We start from the raw sequence: 22,718 nt of genomic DNA, 5'->3' as shown, positions 1-22,718 counted from the left end.
TGCTTGGGAATATTGTATATTTATTATCAAAAGTTCCAACTTTGCTTCATTTGAACTGTACTTCTTTTATAAACTCATGTTCACCTCATTATTATTTAATGTCATTTCTATGGTAGCCATTTTCTATTGAAGTCCCCTGAAATTCGCATTGTACTTGCAATCTAAGGTAAGAGACGTCCATTTGCAAGCCACCGACTTTGCGGAATGTTTCAAACATTCTTCTAGAAGGAATTGAAATTTCTGCTAATATTTCAAATAGTTTTGGATTTTTATTGGCATGGTGTTGTTGTTGTAGTCTCCAATCGGGTCTCCAATAGGGGTGGCAATGAGTCAGATTTGGATCTGGTAGGGGTCAACCCAAGCTCTGCCCATTTACTAACCAGGCCAAGAATTCCAGCCCAAACCCTTCCCCATGGTCAATTACCCTATTGCCTGACGGTAAACACTTAAAATTCATCAAGCACAAGCCCAACCCGACCTGGCCTGACCCATTTAACTGTAACTGGGTCGGGCTTCACTGACTTAACCCAACCCAGCATAACCACACTCTGGTCTTACGATGGAATATGGAGCTAAAAGAATGCACAGCTTTGCACAATTAGCAGATATATGCTAGTGTCTATTAATTCATTTGATCAGGTTTTGGGCTGAGTCAGGTCATCTGGCCCAAACCATTCATAAGCTATATGGGCAGCCCAAGTTGGGTAGCACTCAACCTGGGGCTGACCAGTTTACTTAAATGGGCCACATTTTCTAAACCGAGCCTGACCACTACCCATTTAGCCTGCTCCTAACTGGCTGATCCGACCCATTGCCACTCCTGGAGTTCAAGCTCATCTCAGAAGCATGGAATGTCATGTCAGTAGCATGTACTAGAAAGTATCCTAAGCATGCATAGGCAACTGGATTTTGGAGGTATGTGTGCAATTACAACACTTCTTCATATGTTTATAATGTGCTTAGATTGCTGAGGAGATTGTTTTCAGTATAGGAAGAATGCAAACCTACTTCATTGCCTTATGAACTTTTGTTTTGATTTGTTTATGAGCACTGCATAGCTCTTTATGGTTTTAAGTCTGTTTTTCGTGTTTTCTCCCATTCTTTGGCCTCTGGATTTTGACCTAATTCAGCTTTTGACCTTGTGTGAAATCCATAAAATCAAAGATCCTCAAACATCGATGCAAAGGCAGGTTGAAACCATGGTCTAAATTTCCAAGAATGCATGGATGATGAGAAGCTGATTTCTGTCACGTAGGCTATCCATGGTGAGAGACTGACCATCTGAAGTGCATGTGTGGTCAACATGATGATATCCATGGGAACACTGATGTCCATGTCTGGTTAAAGGATTATATGCAGGTCACTGTGATTACTTGATTCATGTATTTAAAAAAGAAGAATGATTATTTGCCAACTTGTACATGTGTAGGAATGGAAGCAAGGAGGGAAACGTTTTGTCTATCGTGCTTTTAATTGGATGAGATATTCTTTTGATGATTGTGAGATCTAAATGTCAAAAGCCATAGTTCTAGTTCGGCTGAATCGACTAGGTGAGATTTTGAGCCGTGTCCCTTGGAATGTCATTCCTGGGTTTGACTGAATCTCATGACTTGGTAAGACTCATTAAGTTGACTCGATGCAACTTGGGCAGACTCCAAACTCATGGGTCAGTGTTATCATACAAATAAACAAGTACCAGAGAAGGAAATCAAACCCTTGATAGGGAGGGACGCACTGAACTAGTGCAGCAATTGATAGTTTGATGATAGTTTTTCTAATTTTTTTTAGTACTAAGATTAATTCTAACTATTTTGGGTATTTCTTAGTATCTGTAATTTTATTTTATTTTTAAATTATTGGACATCAAGTAGAGTTTGGTTCAAGTCTTTGAAAGTCAATCTGACCGGATGAACAGAGTTGAGTTTTTGGGTTTTTTGATATGTCTAAAACTACACTGATATTGAAAAGAATCCGCAAAATCACATTTAAACTCCCAAATGGTTCCTCCCAAAAACTGAATTTGGTTGAATTTCTGCTGCTTTGGGCTCTTGAACATAGCCAAAACCCAATTTTTTGGACATTTTATCTGCACATTGTATGTTTTCTTTCTTTATGAGAACTTTTATATTATCCTTGAGAGTGAGTGAGTGAATTCCCAAACTATTTACCATGTATTGTTTATCACCATTTTCAATCAAAGAAATGATCATTTTTCTCTCCACGTCCATCAGCTTACATGGCCCAATCCATAAATGCATATGTTCAGGTGATCAGATGTTTTTTTTTTTTTTAATGGATGTTTATATGGATGAAGATTGACTGTACACAGGAACTATATTAGTTACTCTCCTCCCCCATAGTGGGGAAAAACATGGGACCCACCCAAGGTTTTTTGTAACAGTAACGGTCTGCCACCACCGTAACCTTTATGATACAGGTTGTAATGGCTGTTACGTCCCCTGTAACGGCCATTACGGTCTCTTTTTTTTTTTTTTTTTAATTGAAAAAGAAAATTCCGAAAAACATGTATCTGCCCCCGTAATGTTGATTAAAAAGGATGTAAAACCTGTATTTGCCTTATAACAGACAATTATGGGGCTGTTATGGCCTTTATAGCGACATAATGTGCCATTAACGGCAATTACGGGTAATTTTTTTTCCATAACGGTTGTTACTGCCATTACGACTCCATAACATGTACGGTTGCCACCGTTACCTTTACGTAATGGCCTTTATGGCCCTATAAGGATCCACTGTATTTTTGCTTGCTCCACATTGATGTGTGTGGAATCTAAATCATCCAACACTTGTGGCCCACCATGAAGATAAGACACCCCAAAAATCAGGCTGATAAAAAATTCAAGCCGGCCAGGCCAAAGGAGACCTTTAAATTCAAGTGGTTTGGCCTACATGATCGGCCTGATTTTCCCAGTGCCCCTCATCTTAGTAGGAGGCATCTTTTGAATGGGTTGGATGGGTAGATAGTCACCACGGTGGGTCCCAATGCAATATGGATTGGTTCGACACCTGAGTCACCCCTGACTCAGCCAATTGATGACTCAACTCAGGGCAGAATGAGTCAATCTGAGTCACTGAGTCTTTTAACCATGCGTCGTTCCAGGCCAAAAATGGCATATACATATACCGATTTTGGCTGATACTTCAAACCTTGCCGAGAATCTTGTGCCCATTAATCTCTCATGATCAATGGATGGTAAGTGGGAATCCAGTAGCATTCTAAGATTTAAAAGTTCTAAAATTTATTTTGAAATTTGTGTTGGGATTCCCACACAAGCATAAACCTTTTCTCGTTGTTGGAGGAATGGATCATTAGTGCTTTGGTTAAAAGGAATTCCTTCCTTGCAGCATCTTCTCTTACTTTGATCACATGTTATTCTTAGTGACGTGTTCTACTTGGAAGAGGAACCTCAACCAATGGATATTGTGAAAACCTCATTGCAAAGCATCAGTCCATTCAAGTGGGGCCCATAGATCATTACCCCAGCATGGATGATCAAACAGGTCTTATTGCAGAATGGCGATGCACCTACCCAGATTAATTAGAACATCCAAGTCATCAAAATCATTAGCAATACTTGAGTTGGATAGGAATCATTTCCCTGTCCTTTTCTTGACAGTCCATCCATTGGATTCCAACTGAAGTGTTTGGATCGTGGATTACATCAGATCAACAGTCTAGATTGTCTAAGCCATGGGCCACACTTGTCAAAGCTAAGAACAAGCGCATATGCTTGAGTCAAGATAATATTATTCCATACCTTTATTTGGAGTAACTATTTAAACTTGAAGTGGAGGGTAGGTTTTGAATCAATCCTTGAATAAAGAGTAGATGAAACAATATGCTTTTGATCAAACACTAACTATAAAATGTTGCGTTCAGTTGTACCAACTAACTACTGCAAAACAACATTTGCATCTCTCTCTCTATTCCATATCTTCAAAGTCCTTCCTATTTCTTATTTCCTCTCTCTCTCTCTCTCTCTCTCTCTCTCTCTCTCTCTCTCTCTCTCTCTCTCTCTCTCTCTCTCTCTCTCTCTCTCTCTCTCTCTCTCTCACACCCTATTCCATATCTTCAAAGTCCTTCCCATTTCCTATTCTCTCTCTCTCTCTCTCTCTCTCTCTCTCTCTCTCTCTCTCTCTCTCTCTCTCTCTCTCTCTCTCTCTCTCTCTCTCTCTTCCATATCTTCAAAGTCCTTCCCATCTCTCTTTATTCCATATCTTTAAAGTCCTTCCCATTTCCTATTTCCTCTCTCTCTCTCTATTCCATATCTTCAAAGTCCTTCCCATCTCTCTTTATTCCATATCTTCAAAGTCCTTCCCATTTCCTATTTCCTCTCTCTCTCTCTCTCTCTCTCTCTCTCTCTCTCTCTCTCTCTCTCTCTCTCTCTCTCTCTCTCTCTCTCTCTCTCTCTCTCTCTCTTCCATATCTTCGAAGTCCTTCCCATTTCCTAGTTCCTCTCTCTCTCTATTCCATATCTTCAAAGTCCTTCCCATCTCTCTTTATTCCATATCTTTAAAGTCCTTCCCATTTCCTATTTCCTCTCTCTCTCTCTCTCTATTCCATATCTTCAAAGTCCTTCCCATCTCTCTTTATTCCATATCTTCAAAGTCCTTCCCATTTCCTATTTCCTCTCTCTCTCTCTCTCTCTCTCTCTCTCTCTCTCTCTCTCTCTCTCTCTCTCTCTCTCTCTCTCTCTCTCTCTTCCATATCTTCAAAGTCCTTCCCATTTTCTATTTCCTCTATCTCTCTATTCCATATCTTCAAAGTCCTTCCCATTTCCTATTTCTAAACCTATTTGAACTCAAATTCCTCACTTCTTCCCATCTACATACCAAAACAAGGAGAAAGAAAGCATGGTTGATTCACTCATCTCGATTGTAGTGGAGAAGTTGAACACCATACTCCAAGATGAGGTGGCTTTGTTCATGGGTGTCGCCAACGAGATTGAAAAGCTTTCCAGTACGTTCACCTTGATCCAGGCTGTGCTAAAAGATGCTGAAACTCTGCGAATGAAGGACGAAGCTGTGAAGATCTGGTTGGAGAAGCTCAAAGGTGTGGCCTATGATGTGGATGACATACTAGATGAATGGACGATAGAAGCTCTCAGATCACAAGCACCTGATGAGTATGATGTGTCCTGTTTCAGCAAGAAGAAGGTAGGAAGCTTCCTCTCACCTGTTAACTGCTTCAATCATGTCGTGCTACGCCACAAAATTGGGAGTAGGATAAAGGAGGTGAGGGGTAGATTAGATGATATCGAAAAAGAGAAGAACCTATTGGGTCTTAGAGGAGATAGTGGGGAGAGTGAAGTGAGGCGGGGAGAGATCAGAGAGCGAGAGATAGGCTCCCTACTTGACCGATCGTCAGTTGTTGGCAGAGAAGATGACAAGAATGAAGTCCTAAACTTGTTGCTGATGGAGTGTAGTGGAGAGGTGAATGAGGTGCCCTTCGTCATTTCTGTCGTTGGAATGGGGGGGGTGGGGAAGACCACCCTTGCTCAACTCGCCTACAACGATGAGAAAGTCAAGGGGCATTTTGAGATGAGAATGTGGGCATGTGTTTCTGAAGATTTCGATGTGAAACGAATTACGAAATCAATTATAAAATCTGCAAACACTGAGTTTAAGGATGAAAATTTCGACTTGGATCAGCTGCAACTTCGCCTTCATGAAATGTTGCGTGGAAAAAGATTTTTGCTTGTGCTTGATGACATTTGGAGTGAAGATAGCGAGAAGTGGGACAAACTGAGACTTCCCTTTCAAGCTGGGGCATTAGGGAGTCGAATCATCATAACAACTCGTAATGAAAAGGTTGCATGGGTGATGGGAAGGGCTCACATACACAAACTGGCAGTCTTATCCGATGATGATTGCTGGTTAGTGTTCAGACGCAAAGCACTTGTGCATCGGCATACAGAAGAGCGTTCAGAATTGGAAGAGATAGGTCAGGAAATCGTAAAGAAGTGTGGAGGGGTGCCTCTCGCTGCAAAGACAATAGGGAGTGCCATGTGCTCAAGAAGGACGAGAAGGGAGTGGGAGCTAGTCTTGGAAAGCGACATATGGAATTCACATGACGTCTTACGAGGTATTTTGCCAGCTTTGTTACTCAGCTACCATGACTTGCCTCCTGCTTTGAAGCAATGCTTCGCATATTTCTCCATCTTCCCGAAAGATTGGGAGATAGAGAAGGATATGATAGTCAAGCTATGGGTGGCACAAGGTTTCATCCGCTCCCACAGAAGCAGAGATATGGAGGAAATTGGTGGGCTATATTTCGATGATTTTCTAAGACGCTCGTTGCTCCAAGATGCAGAACTCGACGCTGACAAGAACATACTTGAGTGCAAGATGCATGATTTAGTTCATGATCTTGCACAATCTGTTGCAGGAAGTGACCGTTCACTGGTGCAGATCGGAAAGCAATTCTCATTGAACATAAATAATCTCCGCCATTTGTTTTTAATTGACAGTGATGACGCAGGTGACGGAGATTGGGCCACCTTGTATAAGGCACAAAAGTTGCGGACGTTGCTACTGTACTCAAGAAAGGTGCCAAACAATTTATTTCATCATTTCAGGCACCTCAGGGCATTGGACTTGAGTCGCACTAGCATTCAGAAATTGCCTCGAACAGTAGGAAATTTGAAGCACTTGAGATATCTTGATTTATCATGGACAAAGATCGAGAAGTTGCCAGAGGAGGTGAGTAATTGCAGAAATTTACAGACCTTGAGACTCAATGATTGTCATGATCTAAAAAAATTGCCTAGAGGGCTGAGAAAAATGATTGGCCTGAGACATCTAGAATTAGAAAGCACCTACAATTTGAAGGACTTACCACAGGGCATAGGGAAACTAAGTAGCCTTCGGACATTAACAAAGTTCATAGTGGGGGGTGACCGTGAAGGATGTAAATGGGGAGAACTGAAACACCTCAATCATCTTCAAGGAAGTCTTGAAATTAATTGGTTGAAAAATGTAAGGAGCAGAGACGAAGCTAGAGAGGCAGAACTAAATAAGAAGCAATACCTTCATACTCTAACCTTCAATTACTACATCATGCATGATGAGCTGAAGAGAACAGAGGAGGAGCTTGAAATCCTGCAGCCCCACACAAACTTGAAAAGGTTGGAAATACAGAGATACAAAGGTCCCAAGCTTCCCAAGTGGATAGAAGATCCGGTGTTCTCCAATCTAGTCAAGGTGAAACTCTGGTGTAGTGACCAATGTAAACAATTGCCAGGTCTTGGGAAACTACCATCCCTTAAATACCTTCATATTGAGGGAATGGAAGAGGTGAGAAAGGTGGGTAGTGAGTTTAGTGGTGACAATAACAATGAGGTAAGTGGTGGTGGTGGTCGTGTTGTCTCATTCCCAAAGCTGGAGACCCTCATCTTCTCATACATGTCAAATTGGGAGGAGTGGGAATTAGGAGATGGAGATGATGGAGAGGTTATGCCATCACTCCTGGAATTACAAATAGATGAATGTCCAAAGCTGAAGGAGTTGCCCAGCAATCTTCCACCGCTCCTCCAGAAGCTGACTTTGTATGCAAGTGATGTTGGAATGTCATCCGGTGTGCCCTTACTCGTCCTCCCCAACCTTAACAATCTGGGGATTGGTTATAATCGAGAGCTGACATCGTTCCCAAGTGGTTGGTTGGGACAACTCAAAGCCCTCCAAACTCTGGAGATCAAGTTTTGTCCAAAGTTGAGGTCTCTCCAGAGGAGTTGCAACACCTCACCATGCTTCAAAAATTGGACATCGGGCACTGTCCAGTCTTAAAAGAACGCTGCCGAGAAGGAGGAGAAGATCGCTACAAGGTTGCCCACATCCCCAATATCACATTTTTTCCTTAGGATTTAATTTTAAACAAGAGATGTTTATCAAATGTTTACTGCTTTTTTTATTTGTTGTTTAGGAGGTCAGGTTGTTTGTCCCCCCTCCTCATGTAATTTTTCTTTTTTCTTTTTTCTTTTTTCTTTTATTAATAAAGCTTTTGATGATGCCGTCCACCGTCAAACGCACGCATGCACACACGAAAATCCATGACTGCATAGTTGCCTTTCTCAAAGATGTCAATAAAAATGGGCCTGGGCTCAGCCCAGCATAACAGACTGCTGGGCCTTTCTCAAGTTTTTTTAATCGGGAGAAAAAAAGTAGGATCCACTGTTGATAGAGGGCGCCCCAAAAAATCTTTTAGATTCAGAGATCATAGCCGTTGATTTTAATGCCTTTATGCATATTGGTGGTCGTGGTGTGGTAATGTGTTGGGCAGTGTGGAGCCCACCATGATGTATATGTTTTGTATCTATGTTGTCCATCTGTTTATTTTATTCAAGTCATCTTAGGGCACAACCCTAAAAATGAGTAGATATGAAACTCAAGTGGACCACACCACATGTAATAGTGGGGATGATGACACCCACCATTAAAAACTTCTTGAGGCCCACAAAAATTTAGATGAGGTTGATATTTGTATTTTCCCTTAATATAGGTCCGTGTGACCTTATCAAATGGTTAATTGGATGGAAAATAAACATTACAGTGGGACCTTAAGAAGGTTTCAACCATGGGTGTCATTATCCCCACTATTTCCTTTGGTGTTGTCCACTTGAGCTACAGATCTGCTTCATGGTGGGCTCCACAGTGCCCAACACATCACCACACCACCACAGAAAACACAACTGGTATATGGCCCAAAAAACACAAGTGGAGCCATTTATTGATGACCCAGACCACACCTTCTATGTGGATTGCCTTGAAAATGATCCTATAGAAAGCTCCCACGATTCCAATCTTTAGGGTATTGCCCATCTACAATAAGCCCCATGAACTCATTAGGCACTAACGATGACTTGGGGCAAAAATCATGCATTTGATGTTGTCGGAAATACCTCAACATGATCAATTCGGGCAATGCGAAACCTCAAAGAAAAAGTCCTAAACAACAAACCATATGGTCAAAGAAAAAATAAGGAAAAATAATTATAAAGATTTATGTAGTTCAACAATATAAAACAATATCATATTTATTTCTTCTAAACTAAAAACAATAGATATCATAAATGCATGACTTCTTTCCTATTATTCCTTTATGCACGGAAACTCTCATCAAGTAATATCCTTAGGGAGTATAATCTTAGAGAATATAATTCTCTCCACCCATGTTTAGTAATATAAAGGGTCTATTTCAACACTGATACCGGAGATTAAGTGCCCATATGATGTAAGTGTGTGAGTGTGTGAGGTGTGGGCGTGTTAACCAAAAAAAAAAAGAAGAAGAAGAAAAAGTCCGACCTTCTGGATTCCATCAAATGTCCACCAAATGCATAACCTGCAACCTTGTGGACCACACCACAGGAAACAGTCTTAATTGAACTTGAAGGCCCTCGTTAAAAACTTCCTAGGGGCAAACTTGTTCCTACTAGACTTTATGATTTTCGGCCAAAAATAGTAAGTGTCCTATTTGGGTTACCATGTTATTGTCCTAATTTTTCTAAGCACTTTTCATGTTGGACATGACTCCTAAAATTCAATGGATCAAAAGTTATGATTGAACTAAAACTTACTATAAATAGTAAAAACGGAATTAAAAACAACTTTGGAATCTGATGGAATCTCGCAAATTCGGCATGGCGACCCTTCGTAGCAGGGTTGGTTGGCTAAAGTAGCTTCTCCTACCCAAAATCATATATGGTACGTCGAATAACTCATTCCAGTTTGCGCGATCCACCTGTTTTAAGGTTCTGACGATCCGGATCACTCCCGCCTCCGACTGGGCCTTCTCTGTTCCATCTTGGACATGAAAGTGACCACGACCCACTCTATATCAAATAGTATAGAACCTGAATTGGTGGTCATAGCAGTAGCAACTGATGATAGCAAACCTCATGTTGGGAGGAAGTTTGAATGGAAGAGGCCCCCATAGAATTCTATAATGCATATGCCAATCTATGCGGCTTTAGCATATTTCTTCATCAAGACATGTGCTCAAAGAAGGGAAGAGAGAAAACAAGTTTATTGAGAACTAGCTCCTAGACCAATCACTAGAATTGGTTGTTCTGTAAGACTTGAGGTTAGAAGTGAAGCGGAGAATAGATGGGTTGTGACAAAGTTCATTGAAAAACACTGCCATATCTTGACAGACGCAGAGCTTGATTATGAAATATCGAAGTTCATTCGGCAGAATGAATTAGGATGTCTTTTCAAAAGGTTTATAAATGTGGCAATGAAGTTGGGAACTGACTTTTGCATTTGCTATGGAAACAAAAGATTCAAGTGCAGTAAGGAGCTTGCTATCAGTGGGTAGAGTGGGGGGAGGAATAGGTGTTGTGGAAGGGATATGGATGCTGAAATGGATATTTTACATTCTATTTCCAGTAACATTTTAAGATTTAAAATTTCTAAAATCTATTTTGAAATTTGTGTTGGGATTCCCACACAAGCATAAACCTTTTCTGGTTGTTGGAGGAATGGATATCTTTGGTGATCTGATTAAAAGGAATTCCTTCCTTGTGGCGTCTTCTCTTACATTGAGCACATGATAATTTTGGTGATGTGTTCTACTTGGAAGGGTAACCTCAACCAAAGGATACCGTTAAGACCTCATTGCAAAGCATCAGTTGGTTCAAGTGGGACCCATGGGTCATTTCCCAAGACAAGGATCAAACGGGTCTTATTGCAAATTGGTGATGCTCCTACCCAGATTGGAAGATTCAAGTCATCCAATCCTTGTGCTTGAGTTTGATGAGGACCATTTCCATTTTTCTTTTCTTAACCATCCATCTGTTGGCTTCCAAAACCAAGGGTTCAGAAAATCTGATTGTGGATTTTTATGGGGGCATGGTTTATCCATTGTGGAACACATGAGATCAATAGTCCGGATTGTCCAAGCCATGGGAGGCCACACTTGTGAAAGCTAAGGACATATGCTTATCCTTGGGTAGAGATCATATTATTCCATACCTTTCTTTAGAATAAATAATTAAACTTGAAGTGGAGGGAAGGTTTTGTATCAATCCTATGAAAACAACACTCTTTTGATCAAACACTTGCTATAAATGTGAATTCAGTTGTACCAACAACTGCAAAACAAACATTTGCATCTCTCTCTCTCTCTCTCTCTCTCTCTCTCTCTCTCTCTCTCTCTCTCTCTCTCTCTCTCTCTCTCTCTCTCTCTCTCTCTCTCTCTCTCTCTCTCTCTCTCTCTGTTCCATATCTTCGAAGTCCTTCCAATTTCCTATTTCTAAACCTATTTGAACTCAAATTCCTCCCTTTTTCCCATCTACATACCAAAACAAGGAGAAAGAAATCATGGTGGATTCACTCATCTCCATCGCCGTGAAGAAGTTGAACACCATACTCCAAGATAAGGTGGCTTTGGTCATGGGTGTCACCAAGGAAATCAAAAAGATTTCCAGTACATTCACCTTGATCGAAGCTGTGCTTAAAGATGCTGAAACTCGGCAAGTGATGGATGAAGCGGTGAAGATATGGTTGGAGAAGCTCAATGATGTGGCCTACGATGTAGACGACATAATAGATGAATGGACAACCGAAACTCTCAGTTCACAAGCACCCAATGAAGATAGTGGGTCCTGTTTCAGCAGGAAGAAGATAAGAAGCTTCCTCTCGCCTGTTAATTGCTTCAATCATGTCATGTTACACCACAAAATTGGGAGTAGGATAAAGGAGGTGAAGGGTAGACTAGATGATATCAAAAAAGAGAAGAGCCTATTGGGTCTTACAATGGATAGTGGAGAGACTGGGAGAGTGGATAGTCAACTGAGGCAGGGCGAGATCAGCGAGCGAGAGACAGCCTCCCTACTTGACCGACCGTCAGTTGTCGGCAGAGAAGATGACAAAAATGAAGTCCTAAACTTGTTGCTGAGGGAGAGTAGCGGAGAGGTGAATGGGGTGCCCATTATCATTTCTATCATTGGAATGGTGGGATTGGGGAAGACCATCCTTGCTCAGCTCACCTACAACGATGAGGAAGTCAAGGGGCATTTCGAAATGAGAATGTGGGTGTGTGTTTCTGAAGATTTTTCTGTGAATTGGATTACAAAATCAATCATAGAATCTGCAACCGACTCTATTTGTGAGCTGCTAGACTTGGATCAATTGCAACTTCACCTCCGTGAAATGTTGCAAGGAAAAAGATTCTTGCTTGTGCTCGATGACATTTGGAGTGAAGATAGTGAGAGGTGGGACCAATTGGGACTTCCATTCCAAGCTGGTGCATTAGAGGGAGTCGAATCGTCATAACTACTTGTAATGAAAAGGTTGCATGGGCGATGGGAAGGGCTCACATATACAAACTGGTTGTCTTATCCAATGACGATTGCTGGTTAGTGTTTAGGCATAGAGTGCTAGAGCAGCAGAGTGCACAAGAGCATTCAGAGTTGGAAAAGATTGGAAGGGAAATCGTAAAGAAGTGTGGAGGGGTGCCTCTCGCAGCAAAGATAATAGGGAGTGCCATGTGCTCAAGAAAGACAAGAAGGAAGTGAGATATGGAACTCAGGTGATGTCTTGGGAGGTATTTTACCAGCTTTGTTACCAAGCTACCATGATTTGCCTCCTTATTTGAAGCAATGCTTTGCATATTTCTCCATCATCCCAAAAGATTGTGAGATAGGAAAGGATAAGATAGTCAAGCTATGGGTGGCACAAGGTTTCATCCGCTTTGACAGAAGTAGAGATATTGAAGAAATTGGTGGGCTGTATTTTGATGATTTACTAAGATTGCTCCAAGATGCAGAACTTGATGATAACAAGAACATACTCTGGTGCAAGATGCATGATCTAGTTCATGATCTTGCACAATCTGTTGCAGGAAGTGACTGTTCATTGGTGGAGAATCTGGAGATAAAAAAGCAAGCCTTGCTGAACCTAAGCAATGTCCGCCATTCTTTTTAATTGTCAGTGATGAAGTTGATGAAGTGGCTTCCATTTCGGCCACCTTGTCCAAGGCCCATTAGTTGCGGACATTGATACTCAGGTTAAGAATCTTCAGGCTGCCACACAATTTATTTCATCATTTGAGATGCCTGAGGGCATTGGACTTGAGTTACATTCCCATTAAGGAATTGCCTCGAGCGGTAGGACAATTGAAACACTTGAGATATCTTGATTTGTATTGTACAAATATAGTGGAGTTGCCAGAGGAAGTGAGTAATTGCAGAAATTTACAGACCTTGAGACTCACTTATTGTGAGACGCTAAGCAAACTGCCTAGAGGGATGAGGAAAATGATTGTCCTGAGACATCTAGAGTTGGAATACACCCCCATGCTAAACTACTTACCTCAGGGTATAAGGAGATTAACTGGCCTGCGGACATTAACAAAGTTCATTGTGGGGGGTGACGACGAAGGATGTAAATGCCGAGAGCTGAAACGCCTCAATCATCTTCAAGGAAGTCTTCTAATTAATGGCTTGGAAAATGTGAGGAGCAGGGATGAAGCCAGGAAGGCAGAATTGTATAAGAAGCAGCACCTCCATGCATTATACTTTAGGTACGGCTACAGATGTGATGTACCGTTGGATGATGAGGTGAAGAGAATGGAGGAAGTACTTGAAATCCTCCAACCCCACACAAACTTGAAACAGCTTAAAATATGGTATTACCAAGGTTCCAAGCTTCCCAAGTGGATAGAAGATCCGGTCTTCGCCAATCTAGTCAAGGTGAAACTCTCATTTTGTAAGAAGTGTAAACAATTGCCAGGTCTTGGGAAACTACCTTCCCTTAAATACCTTCATATTAGGTTCATGGAAGAGGTGAGAAAGGTGGGTGGTGAGTTTAGTGGGGATGATAACAATGAGGGAAGTGGTGGTGGAGGCATTTCATTCCCCAACCTTCAGATCCTCTTCTTCCAACACATGATGAATTGGGAGGAGTGGGAATTGAGTGGTGGAGATGGAGAAGTTATGCCATCGCTCCTGGAATTACGAATAGATGAATGTCCAAAGCTGAAGGAGTTTCCAAGCAAACTTCCACGGCACCTACAGAAGCTGACTTTAAACATTAGCAATGAAGGGATGTTACCGGGACGGCCCTTACCTGTCGTTCCCAACCTTAACCATTTGGTGATTTTTTTAAAGTACTGAGCTGACATCTTTCCCTAGTGGTTGGTTGGGAAAACTCAAAGCCCTCCAAACTCTGGAGATTTGGGAATGTCCTCACTTGAGGTCTCTACCAGAGGAGTTGCACCACCTCACTATGCTTCAACAATTGAAGATCTATAACTGTCCGGTCTTAAAAGAACACTGCCGAGAAGGAGGAGACGATCGAGACAAGATTGCCCACATCCCTAATGTCACATTTCTTCGATTTTAATTACTGTGATTGGGCTCAATAAGAGGAGAGGAAATCAATGATAGCTTTTCATTTACAATTTTTTTAATTTTCTTTTATTCTTTTTTTTTTATGGATTTACTTTTAATAATATGTCAATCAAAAATTGTTTATTAGATGTTGATTGCCTTCTTATTTCTTCCACATGGAAAGCGACTTGGCTGCCACCCCACCGTGACCGTAGGACCCACCTCAATGTATGCATTTATATCTATGCTGTCTATCTGTTTTAAGGCATGGGCCCAAAAATGAAGCAGCTCCAAATTTCACCACAAGAAATAGTGGTGAATGATAGTTAAAAACTTTTTGTGGGCAACAAAAGTTTTGGATCAAGCTGATATTTGTGTTTTCCCTTCATCCAGGTCTGCGTAACCTTATGAACAGCTTGGATAGGAAATAAACATTATAGTGGACCCCAGGAAGTTTTTAATGGGCATTCAATAACCACGTACTATTTCTAGCGGTGTGGTCCACCTGAGATTTGTATCTGCTTCAGTTTTGGATCCATGCTATAAAATGATCTGGCAAAATGGATGAATGGCGTAGATATATGACGCATACATCGAGGCAGTGTCCCAGAAGACTAATGGGCCTTTCTCGAAGCATTGTCAGTCTTGATGAAGCAAGATCGGTTGATAAAAAGTGTTATGAGGCACCCAGTCTAAACAAAGTAGCATTTATTGTGGAAGATGATGCCCTTAAAATCGTAAGTTTTTTTGATCTCCGTAAGACATGATTGGTGGGCTGATCTTATGATTTGGACTGTCCATTGAGTGTTTTAAAGACTGGCCAGGACATCAAAAGGTTTCGATTGGTTAATCGTGAGTTTTCCACCATTGAATTTTAGTTTTAACTGTCAGTTTGTTTTGTATTTTACTTGGACATCAAATAACTAATATCCATTGATTGAATGTCCACCGTTACAAACTTATTAAGGTTTTGAATAAACATCAAATAACTAATATCCATTGATTGAATGTCCACCGTTACAAACTTATTAAGGTTTTGAATAAAGCTGATATTTATGTTTTCGATCCATTGATTGAATGTCCACCATTACAAACTTCTTAAGGTTTAGAATAATGCTGATATTTATGTTTTCCTTTTGTCCAAGTCTGTAACCGTATCAATAGTTTGGATGGCAAATAAACATGGTGGGCCCACCACAATGTTTATTTGCCATCTAACTTGTTGATAAAGTCACGTAACCTGGATGAAGGGAAACACTAATATTGGCCTGATGCAAAACTTCTACAACCCTCGAAAGTTTTCAACTGACTTGTGTGATGGGGGTTGCACGGAAGCAAATTTGAATTCAAACTAACAAAATAAATTCAAACGGAAGCAAAACACAAAGAGAACATGCAAGTTTTATTTGGAAAAGCCCTCATGGAAAAAACCACGGCACAAGTGACAAACAATTGACAAACAAATCACTATGAAAGCAATATTACAAGAGATTGATGGACTTATCTACCGGAGCAACTCCAAAAACTTCTTGAAATCCCTAACCATGCTCTTTAACCCTTAAGAACGTCTTAAATAACACCTAATCTTATCCTAATACCGATTACACCCAATATATATAATATCAAAAGTGGAATAGGAAACAATTTATGTACTTATACAGTTCTGCACACGCATTCAATGGAACCTTCGATAGCATCGACAACTATTAAGGACCAGTCAATAATATCAAAGCCACCTTTGATACTACCAAGTAACAACTCCAAAATTGTTCAACAATTAATAAGGATTTTTTATTTATTTTTCAAATTTTCTCGATGAAATTAAGCATATGTCGATAGTTACGGCATCTACACGATGGAATCGAGTGGTTTGTTGATGACATTGACGGACTTTTTATAGATAGATTTAAGAATTTGACAAAATTATGGTGGAGTTTACTTAAAGCCTTAGATCTGCCCTATTTTAGGGCAAGAGCTGAAGCCCTAAAAGAAGGGATAAAATAGATATAAGGCATTGATAAAACACATACATCAGGGGGCATGAGCTGGCAAAGTGGATGGACTACATGAAAAACAAAAAAAGAAAACACATGGGGCCCATAAAGCTTTCACACCAGCTAGCTGATTGGTGTTGGGGTCACCAGCCAAAACTACTCTCACCAGGTCCCATACCCATGAGACAGAAATTCTTAAGTGAGCCAACCCAATTTCATGGATGGGTTGTGCCATAATGGCCAAATTGACTGTTAAATCAACACTTGGGGCCCATTGTGATGTTTTAATGACATCCAATCCGTCCATCATGTGCGTCACCTAATGTTCTCTTTGGTGCCGAAGCTTCTGGATGATGCAAAATCAGGTGGGACACACCATAGGAACGGTTTGGATGAGGATGTTGACCGTTAAAACCTTCTAGATTTAATATGGGGCTCATTGTGTTTGATATTCGCTATCTAATCCATTCGGAAGATGCATCTTTAAATGGGTTGAGTGGATATCCCAAAAAAAAAAAAAAAAAAGGCCTTTCAGAAATTCATCATAGTGGGCCTTATAAAAATCAAGGGGACAAGTTTCTTTCACAACCGTTTCCTTTGGTGTGCACCATTTGAATCACATGTTAGTGTGATTTTTTGGCTCTGAGCCTAAATTGAGATTACCCATATAATGGTCAGAGTAGATTTCACATATACATCACTGTGGGCCCCACCAAAAATTAAGTGAGTCAGTCCCTTTGGTAAAGTCCATCCTGCAGATAAATTCCAATCTATGAAGTTCATCTGAAATCTAACCCTTCCAATAGGTGGGCTCCAACATGAGGACCCCTAGTGCAAAAATCAGCCCTATCTACTCATCAGTTGGGCTACACCTTATAACAATTCCTACTATTGATAAATAGCAATCTACAAGCGTGGTCCACTCAATGAGTGAATATTGCTGATTTTACATAAGATCATCCCATAGGACCAGGAAATCAAGCCGGGCCTATTTATGGTGAGTGTCCCTCCACCCTTGCTTAGTATGCCGCAAGCACGTGCGGAAAAGTATTAAAGTCCTCTAATATACATTGATACACCGTCCTCTAACAGCTCAAACTTTTTGAGCAAGCGTTTATTTGACAAAGAGATTTCACTCTTATTTTTCCTGTCTCTAGAGAAACTTCAATTCATTAACTCAAAAACTACAAATTAAATGTAGCTTATCAATGCAGCTAATGCAGTGCTGCAGCTCAAGAAGCTTTCGCATTGTTTTTAACTACTCATTAACAAAGATATCTTAATGAAGTTAGTGTATTGCGATATCTACCATTGCAATGCATTTAAAGATAAGAGCCTTAGAGCTAATCTACCCCATGATGTAGTCTTCATTTACAGCCTTTTCTAATTTCTTTCTTTCTTTCTTTCTTTTTTTTCTTTTTTTTTTTTGAAAAGTAGCGGAAATTTCATTAACAGGAAAGAGACTGATACAAAAGGAGGCCGCTGATCCGCTGAGAAGGCGGATCAGCTAGGGGCCAAAAAAGAAAGATTATAGGTATGAAGCTTCTCTACAGAAGCGGACCATTTCGCTATGAAATAAATGACCCTTTGAACTACCCAATCTATCGACTTTGAGATCCCATTGAAGCATCTGTCATTTCTTTCTTCCCACATAGACCACCAAACTGCTAGAAGGGAGATTCTCCAAATTTTGGATCACCTCTTGCCCCACCCAGCTCCACACCAAGCTTGAAAGAGGCTATGGACGTCAGCTGGGAAAACCCAGGAAACATGAAAATGAGATAGGATATAAATCCAAATCGGTTGGCAGAAGGGACAGTGGATGAAAAGATGGTCAATCGATTCAGCATTCGCCAAGCAACACACAAATGTTTGTAATACATATACCCCTTTTCAAGGTGGGGCATGTTGCTCTTAGACAGGCTTCTACTTGCGCAGTCGAGGAATGACTGGAGGTGATATTAAATAAGGATTTTGGCTGAGAACTGACCAACTTTGTCGGGCCACCAAAAGAGACCATCAGAGGAAGTGCTGTCCAAGTTACTGTTTTGAAAGCATTTTAGGAGGGCAGCAAACTCTTCAATCTCCCAATCAAATAGGTTTCGTCTACTTTCCAGATTCCACACCAACTTACCACCTAGAACTGAATAACAATCCTCCACCATTATGTCTTTGTTAGTGGAAAGGCTGTAAGTTCTAGGATAAGCATGTCTACGAGCAACATGACCCACCTTGAAAAGTTACTGCCTGTTCTTTCCTGGTCTAGTAGGGGAAACAGAATCTGCCACCTTGAAAAGTTACTGCCCTGCTGCTATCTGATATTATCTCTCAATCTTTGAATTATATCAATGATGTTGAAAGCTTTCACTCCCTTCATCATTTCTCATTGTCATAAAAGATTGGAATTGGATTGGAATTGAATTCATGCTATTGTTCAGAGATTGTCGTAGCCATTCAGAAGATTAGCCATGGAGTACTTTCGGTCTTTTCATATGATCCAATCTTTGAGAGTCCTATTACATTAATAGAGAAAGGAGCATGACTATGACTTTCCTCTCTCTCTCTCTCTCTCTCTCTCTCTCTCTCTCTCTCTCTCTCTTTGGCAAAAGTGGTTGAAGATGGAGATTAATATTCAAATTCTCATTTCTTCCAACCCTCAAGCCAGTCTTAATCCATTATTTACAATATTCTTTCAAAATCTTTCTTCAATTTGATTATTAGGCATTTTTTTATACATGAAATCCAAGCAATAAAAAAGAAAATTAACAATAACTAGTCAATAATGATTTCCATAAGTATTAATAAAACATGGATTACAAGAGTTAGTTAATTATGCCAATAATTCAAATTATTGAAAAGTATGATGATTAATTTTTGAAATTCATTTATTTCTTTGATATCTAAAGAACACAAATCATCACATCAAAGGAAAACCCTTTTACTTTTCCATTGTTTGGCATGAAATTCTTGGTATCCAAACATGGGAAGTGGATTGCGTCCTACCCTGCCTTGTCTGTAGCCACGAATGGACAATTCTGTGGGCAGGCCTACTGTGATTTATCTGTTTATCTATTCTCTCAAATCATTTGAGCACAAAAATGAGGCAAATTCAATGCTCAAATGGACGACACCAAATAATAAGCTTTGGCTGCATTAAATGCAATAGTCAACTTTGGTGTGGTCCACTTTAGCGTTGGATCTACCTTATTTTTGTGCTCATATCTTAAAATGATATGAAAAAAGAAAAAAATAGATAAGCAGATACATCACGGTGGGCTGCCCACATAATTGCCGTTCATGGCTAGAGACGGACGGGGTAGGACGCAATCCACATCCCCAAACATGGCATAAGTAAATGGAGAGAAAGAAGGTAGAGAGAGCTAAACTATATATTAACTAGAATACAATTTGCAATAACATAGAAATACATGCAACTATAGTCCCAAGTTTTTAATGGATGGCGTGGATATAATTCACACACATCACGGTGGGCCCCACAGTCAGGGATCCGCCTAAGGGAAGCTGATTGGTTGGTGTACCACACACCGGCTATAGCTGCTGTAGGTACATGTCGTGCCAAGACGAGCACTGACGCTCCTAGAGCTCGGTTCAAAGGAGATCAAAGTTAAATGGCCTCACAGTGATGTATTTATTATATCTATACCACTCATCTGTTTTTAGAGATCATTTTAGAGCATTATTCAAAAAATGAATCATATCCAAAGATCATTTTAACCACACCACAAATAGCAGCGGAGATAATGATTTTCACCGTTAGAAAATTCGTAGGGCCCACCCTAACGTTTACTCTCCATCCAATCTGTTCATAAAGTCACAAAGAAGAGGAAATTTTTTTTTTTCATATTGGTACAAAACTCCTGTGACCCCAAAAAGGGTTTCAATGGTAGACGTTCAATCTCCCACTGCTTTTTGCAGTGTGGTCCAATTGATGGTTATATCTGTTTTATTTTTTGTCTCCGGCCTTAATATGAGCTATCCAATTGGATGGACGGTTTGAATATAATACATACCTCATGATCAGACCCACATAACTTGCTGACATCAATACAACAGCTACATAGGTTGTAATGAACCAGAATTTTGGTACACGTGCGATACATACATGTATGTACAATTACCTTCATTGGAGTATCACACATAGACCCATGCATACATCCACGCACCCATGTACACATGCATCTATCGGCTCATGTAAATTATGACCGTTGATGTGTGATCATTTTGCTTAGTGTGAACTATTAATTAATGTCATTAATGATTATATGATTTTAGTAGAATATATATAAGTTTATTTATAATGTACTCTCTCAACTCATATACTTAAGACCTCGTGTTTAACTATTAACTAATCCAAATCTAGCTAGCATCAACTATTGACTGTACACTGAGATTGATCTGATCTTAACCACTAGATTGTTATTAAAATAAAAAAATAAAAATCGAGAACAACCCATTTTTTTGTGGGAACCAACCCCACCGTCCGCTTGTGTGTGGCTCACCTGAGTTTCGGATCAGCCTTATTTTTTTTGCCTTATATCTTCTCTTGGCCAGGCCGAGATGATGGACGGAGTAGATTTAAATTATTGTTAGTGGGACCCACCATATCTTAAAAAATAAAATTAAAATAAAAAATTAAAAGTTATATCTTCCGCACGACTAAACCACTTTCTCCACTTTCCTTCCTTTTTGTGCGATAATGGCCGCCGAACCTCCCACTAAATGAAACCGTCCCATAATTTTCACTCCTCTATTCCATTACACATCCATTTATAAAAAAAGAAAAAAAAAAAGAGAGAGAGAATCAAAGGAATCAATTAAATTAAAAAAAAAAAATTGAATGAATGAGAGAAAGAGCTCTGTAAATCAAGAGAGAGAGATTAAAGCGGGGCCGGATCATCAAACTTTACGGTAGGTGATCTTAACTTGATATTTACCTTTTTCAGTTATTATTATGTTTATTTAATCTAAATTTTCGTAGAAATATTATTGTTAGTTAATTTTTTTTATGTAGGGAATCTACTCATTTAGAAATTTCTATTTTATTCTTTTTTTAAATATTTAATACTGAAATAATTTATAGATAAATAAAATAAAATAAATTTACAGAATAAAATAAATAGTTTATTTAAGATTATTTTATCAATTCTTAAATGTTTTGTTAAGAGAAAAAAATATTAAATTAAATTTCAAATAAATTATAATATCCTACAATATTTTATAGTACAAACAGAATATATAATTAATTATTTAAAGTATTGATGATTCATTATGCAGAATTGTGAGTATAAGTGATGTAAGATTGATAAGTCTATATAAGCAAATATGATTATGAAAATAAAATAAAAAAATATATAATAATAATAAAAAATTATAAATTATATAATTGTAATATATAATTAGTATTAATATGATATATAATAAGATATATAATAAAATAAAATAAAATAAAAAGGTTTATAAGATCATTAAGGTATAGTAAAATATAAATATTATATTTCATAATAATATAGTAGTAATACAATATAATTATAGGTTACAAAAAAAAAAAAATAATGACAAAATATATAACATAATTAAAGTAAACATGTGTAAAAAATATTATATTACATAATTAATTCATAAGTATTTAATATTATTTATATGATTATGTTATAAGTAAAAAAAAAATTTTATCTGATAATATATAAAAGTTGTAATAAATATAATTTATTATTTCTAAAAAAAAAAGATTATGTAAATGATGATATTAACAATTTAACATAGAAGTAATATAATAATTATATTAAATGTATTAAACAAAAGTAAATTTATTAATTTAGATAGTCAATTATAAAATAAGGTTAATCATACTGACATAATGTTGTAACAAATAATTTATATAATAGTAATAGTATTTAAAGTCTAAATTAATATCTTCCTTGACCTTATTCAATTTAGATTTAAAAATAAATAATAATAAAATTCTGAATTTAGATTTAAGTAGTTAGATAATAATAATAATAATAATAATAATAATAATAAATTTTAAATTATCAATAATAATTTAATTACATTATTAATGTTATATTATATAAATTAGTGTGATAATTTTTATTCTGTAAAGATTAAAATCCAAATTTTAATTCAAAAATTTGAAGAGTTAATTAAATTAAATTTAAATGAACTTAAGTTTAAGAAAATTTTTAAAATTTTGGAATTGAAACTAAATTGATTAGATTTTTATATTTTGGAATTCTAGTGATTAATGTGTATTTAAAACTTTATTAAATTAAAATTTTAATAAAATATAATATTAGATTTTTAAACTTTAAAAAAAAAATATTTTTCTTGTAGTTCAAAATTTTTATTTAAATTA

At 38.4% G+C, this 22,718-nt stretch overlaps 1 protein-coding gene across 3 annotated transcripts in view; it reads left to right on the top strand.

Moving 5' to 3' along the window:
- The window catches only part of LOC131250798 (disease resistance protein RGA2-like), a 175,491-nt gene that overhangs the window by 36,304 nt on the left and 116,469 nt on the right, over window positions 1-22,718 (top strand). Inside the window, exon 3 of one of the 3 annotated variants that reach the window (XM_058251117.1) lies at window positions 6,512-6,999. In XM_058251117.1, the coding sequence (XP_058107100.1) occupies window positions 6,512-6,999 (488 nt within the window). Of the gene's footprint in view, window positions 1-6,511; window positions 7,000-7,473; window positions 7,924-22,718 lie in introns of those variants that run through there. The other 2 variants (XM_058251118.1, XM_058251119.1) reach the window with 2 other exon arrangements.

This window comes from Magnolia sinica, chromosome 7, assembly GCF_029962835.1.
Source record: "Magnolia sinica isolate HGM2019 chromosome 7, MsV1, whole genome shotgun sequence".
NCBI lineage: Eukaryota > Viridiplantae > Streptophyta > Magnoliopsida > Magnoliales > Magnoliaceae > Magnolia > Magnolia sinica.
This window is presented reverse-complemented; position numbering and strand designations above follow the sequence as displayed.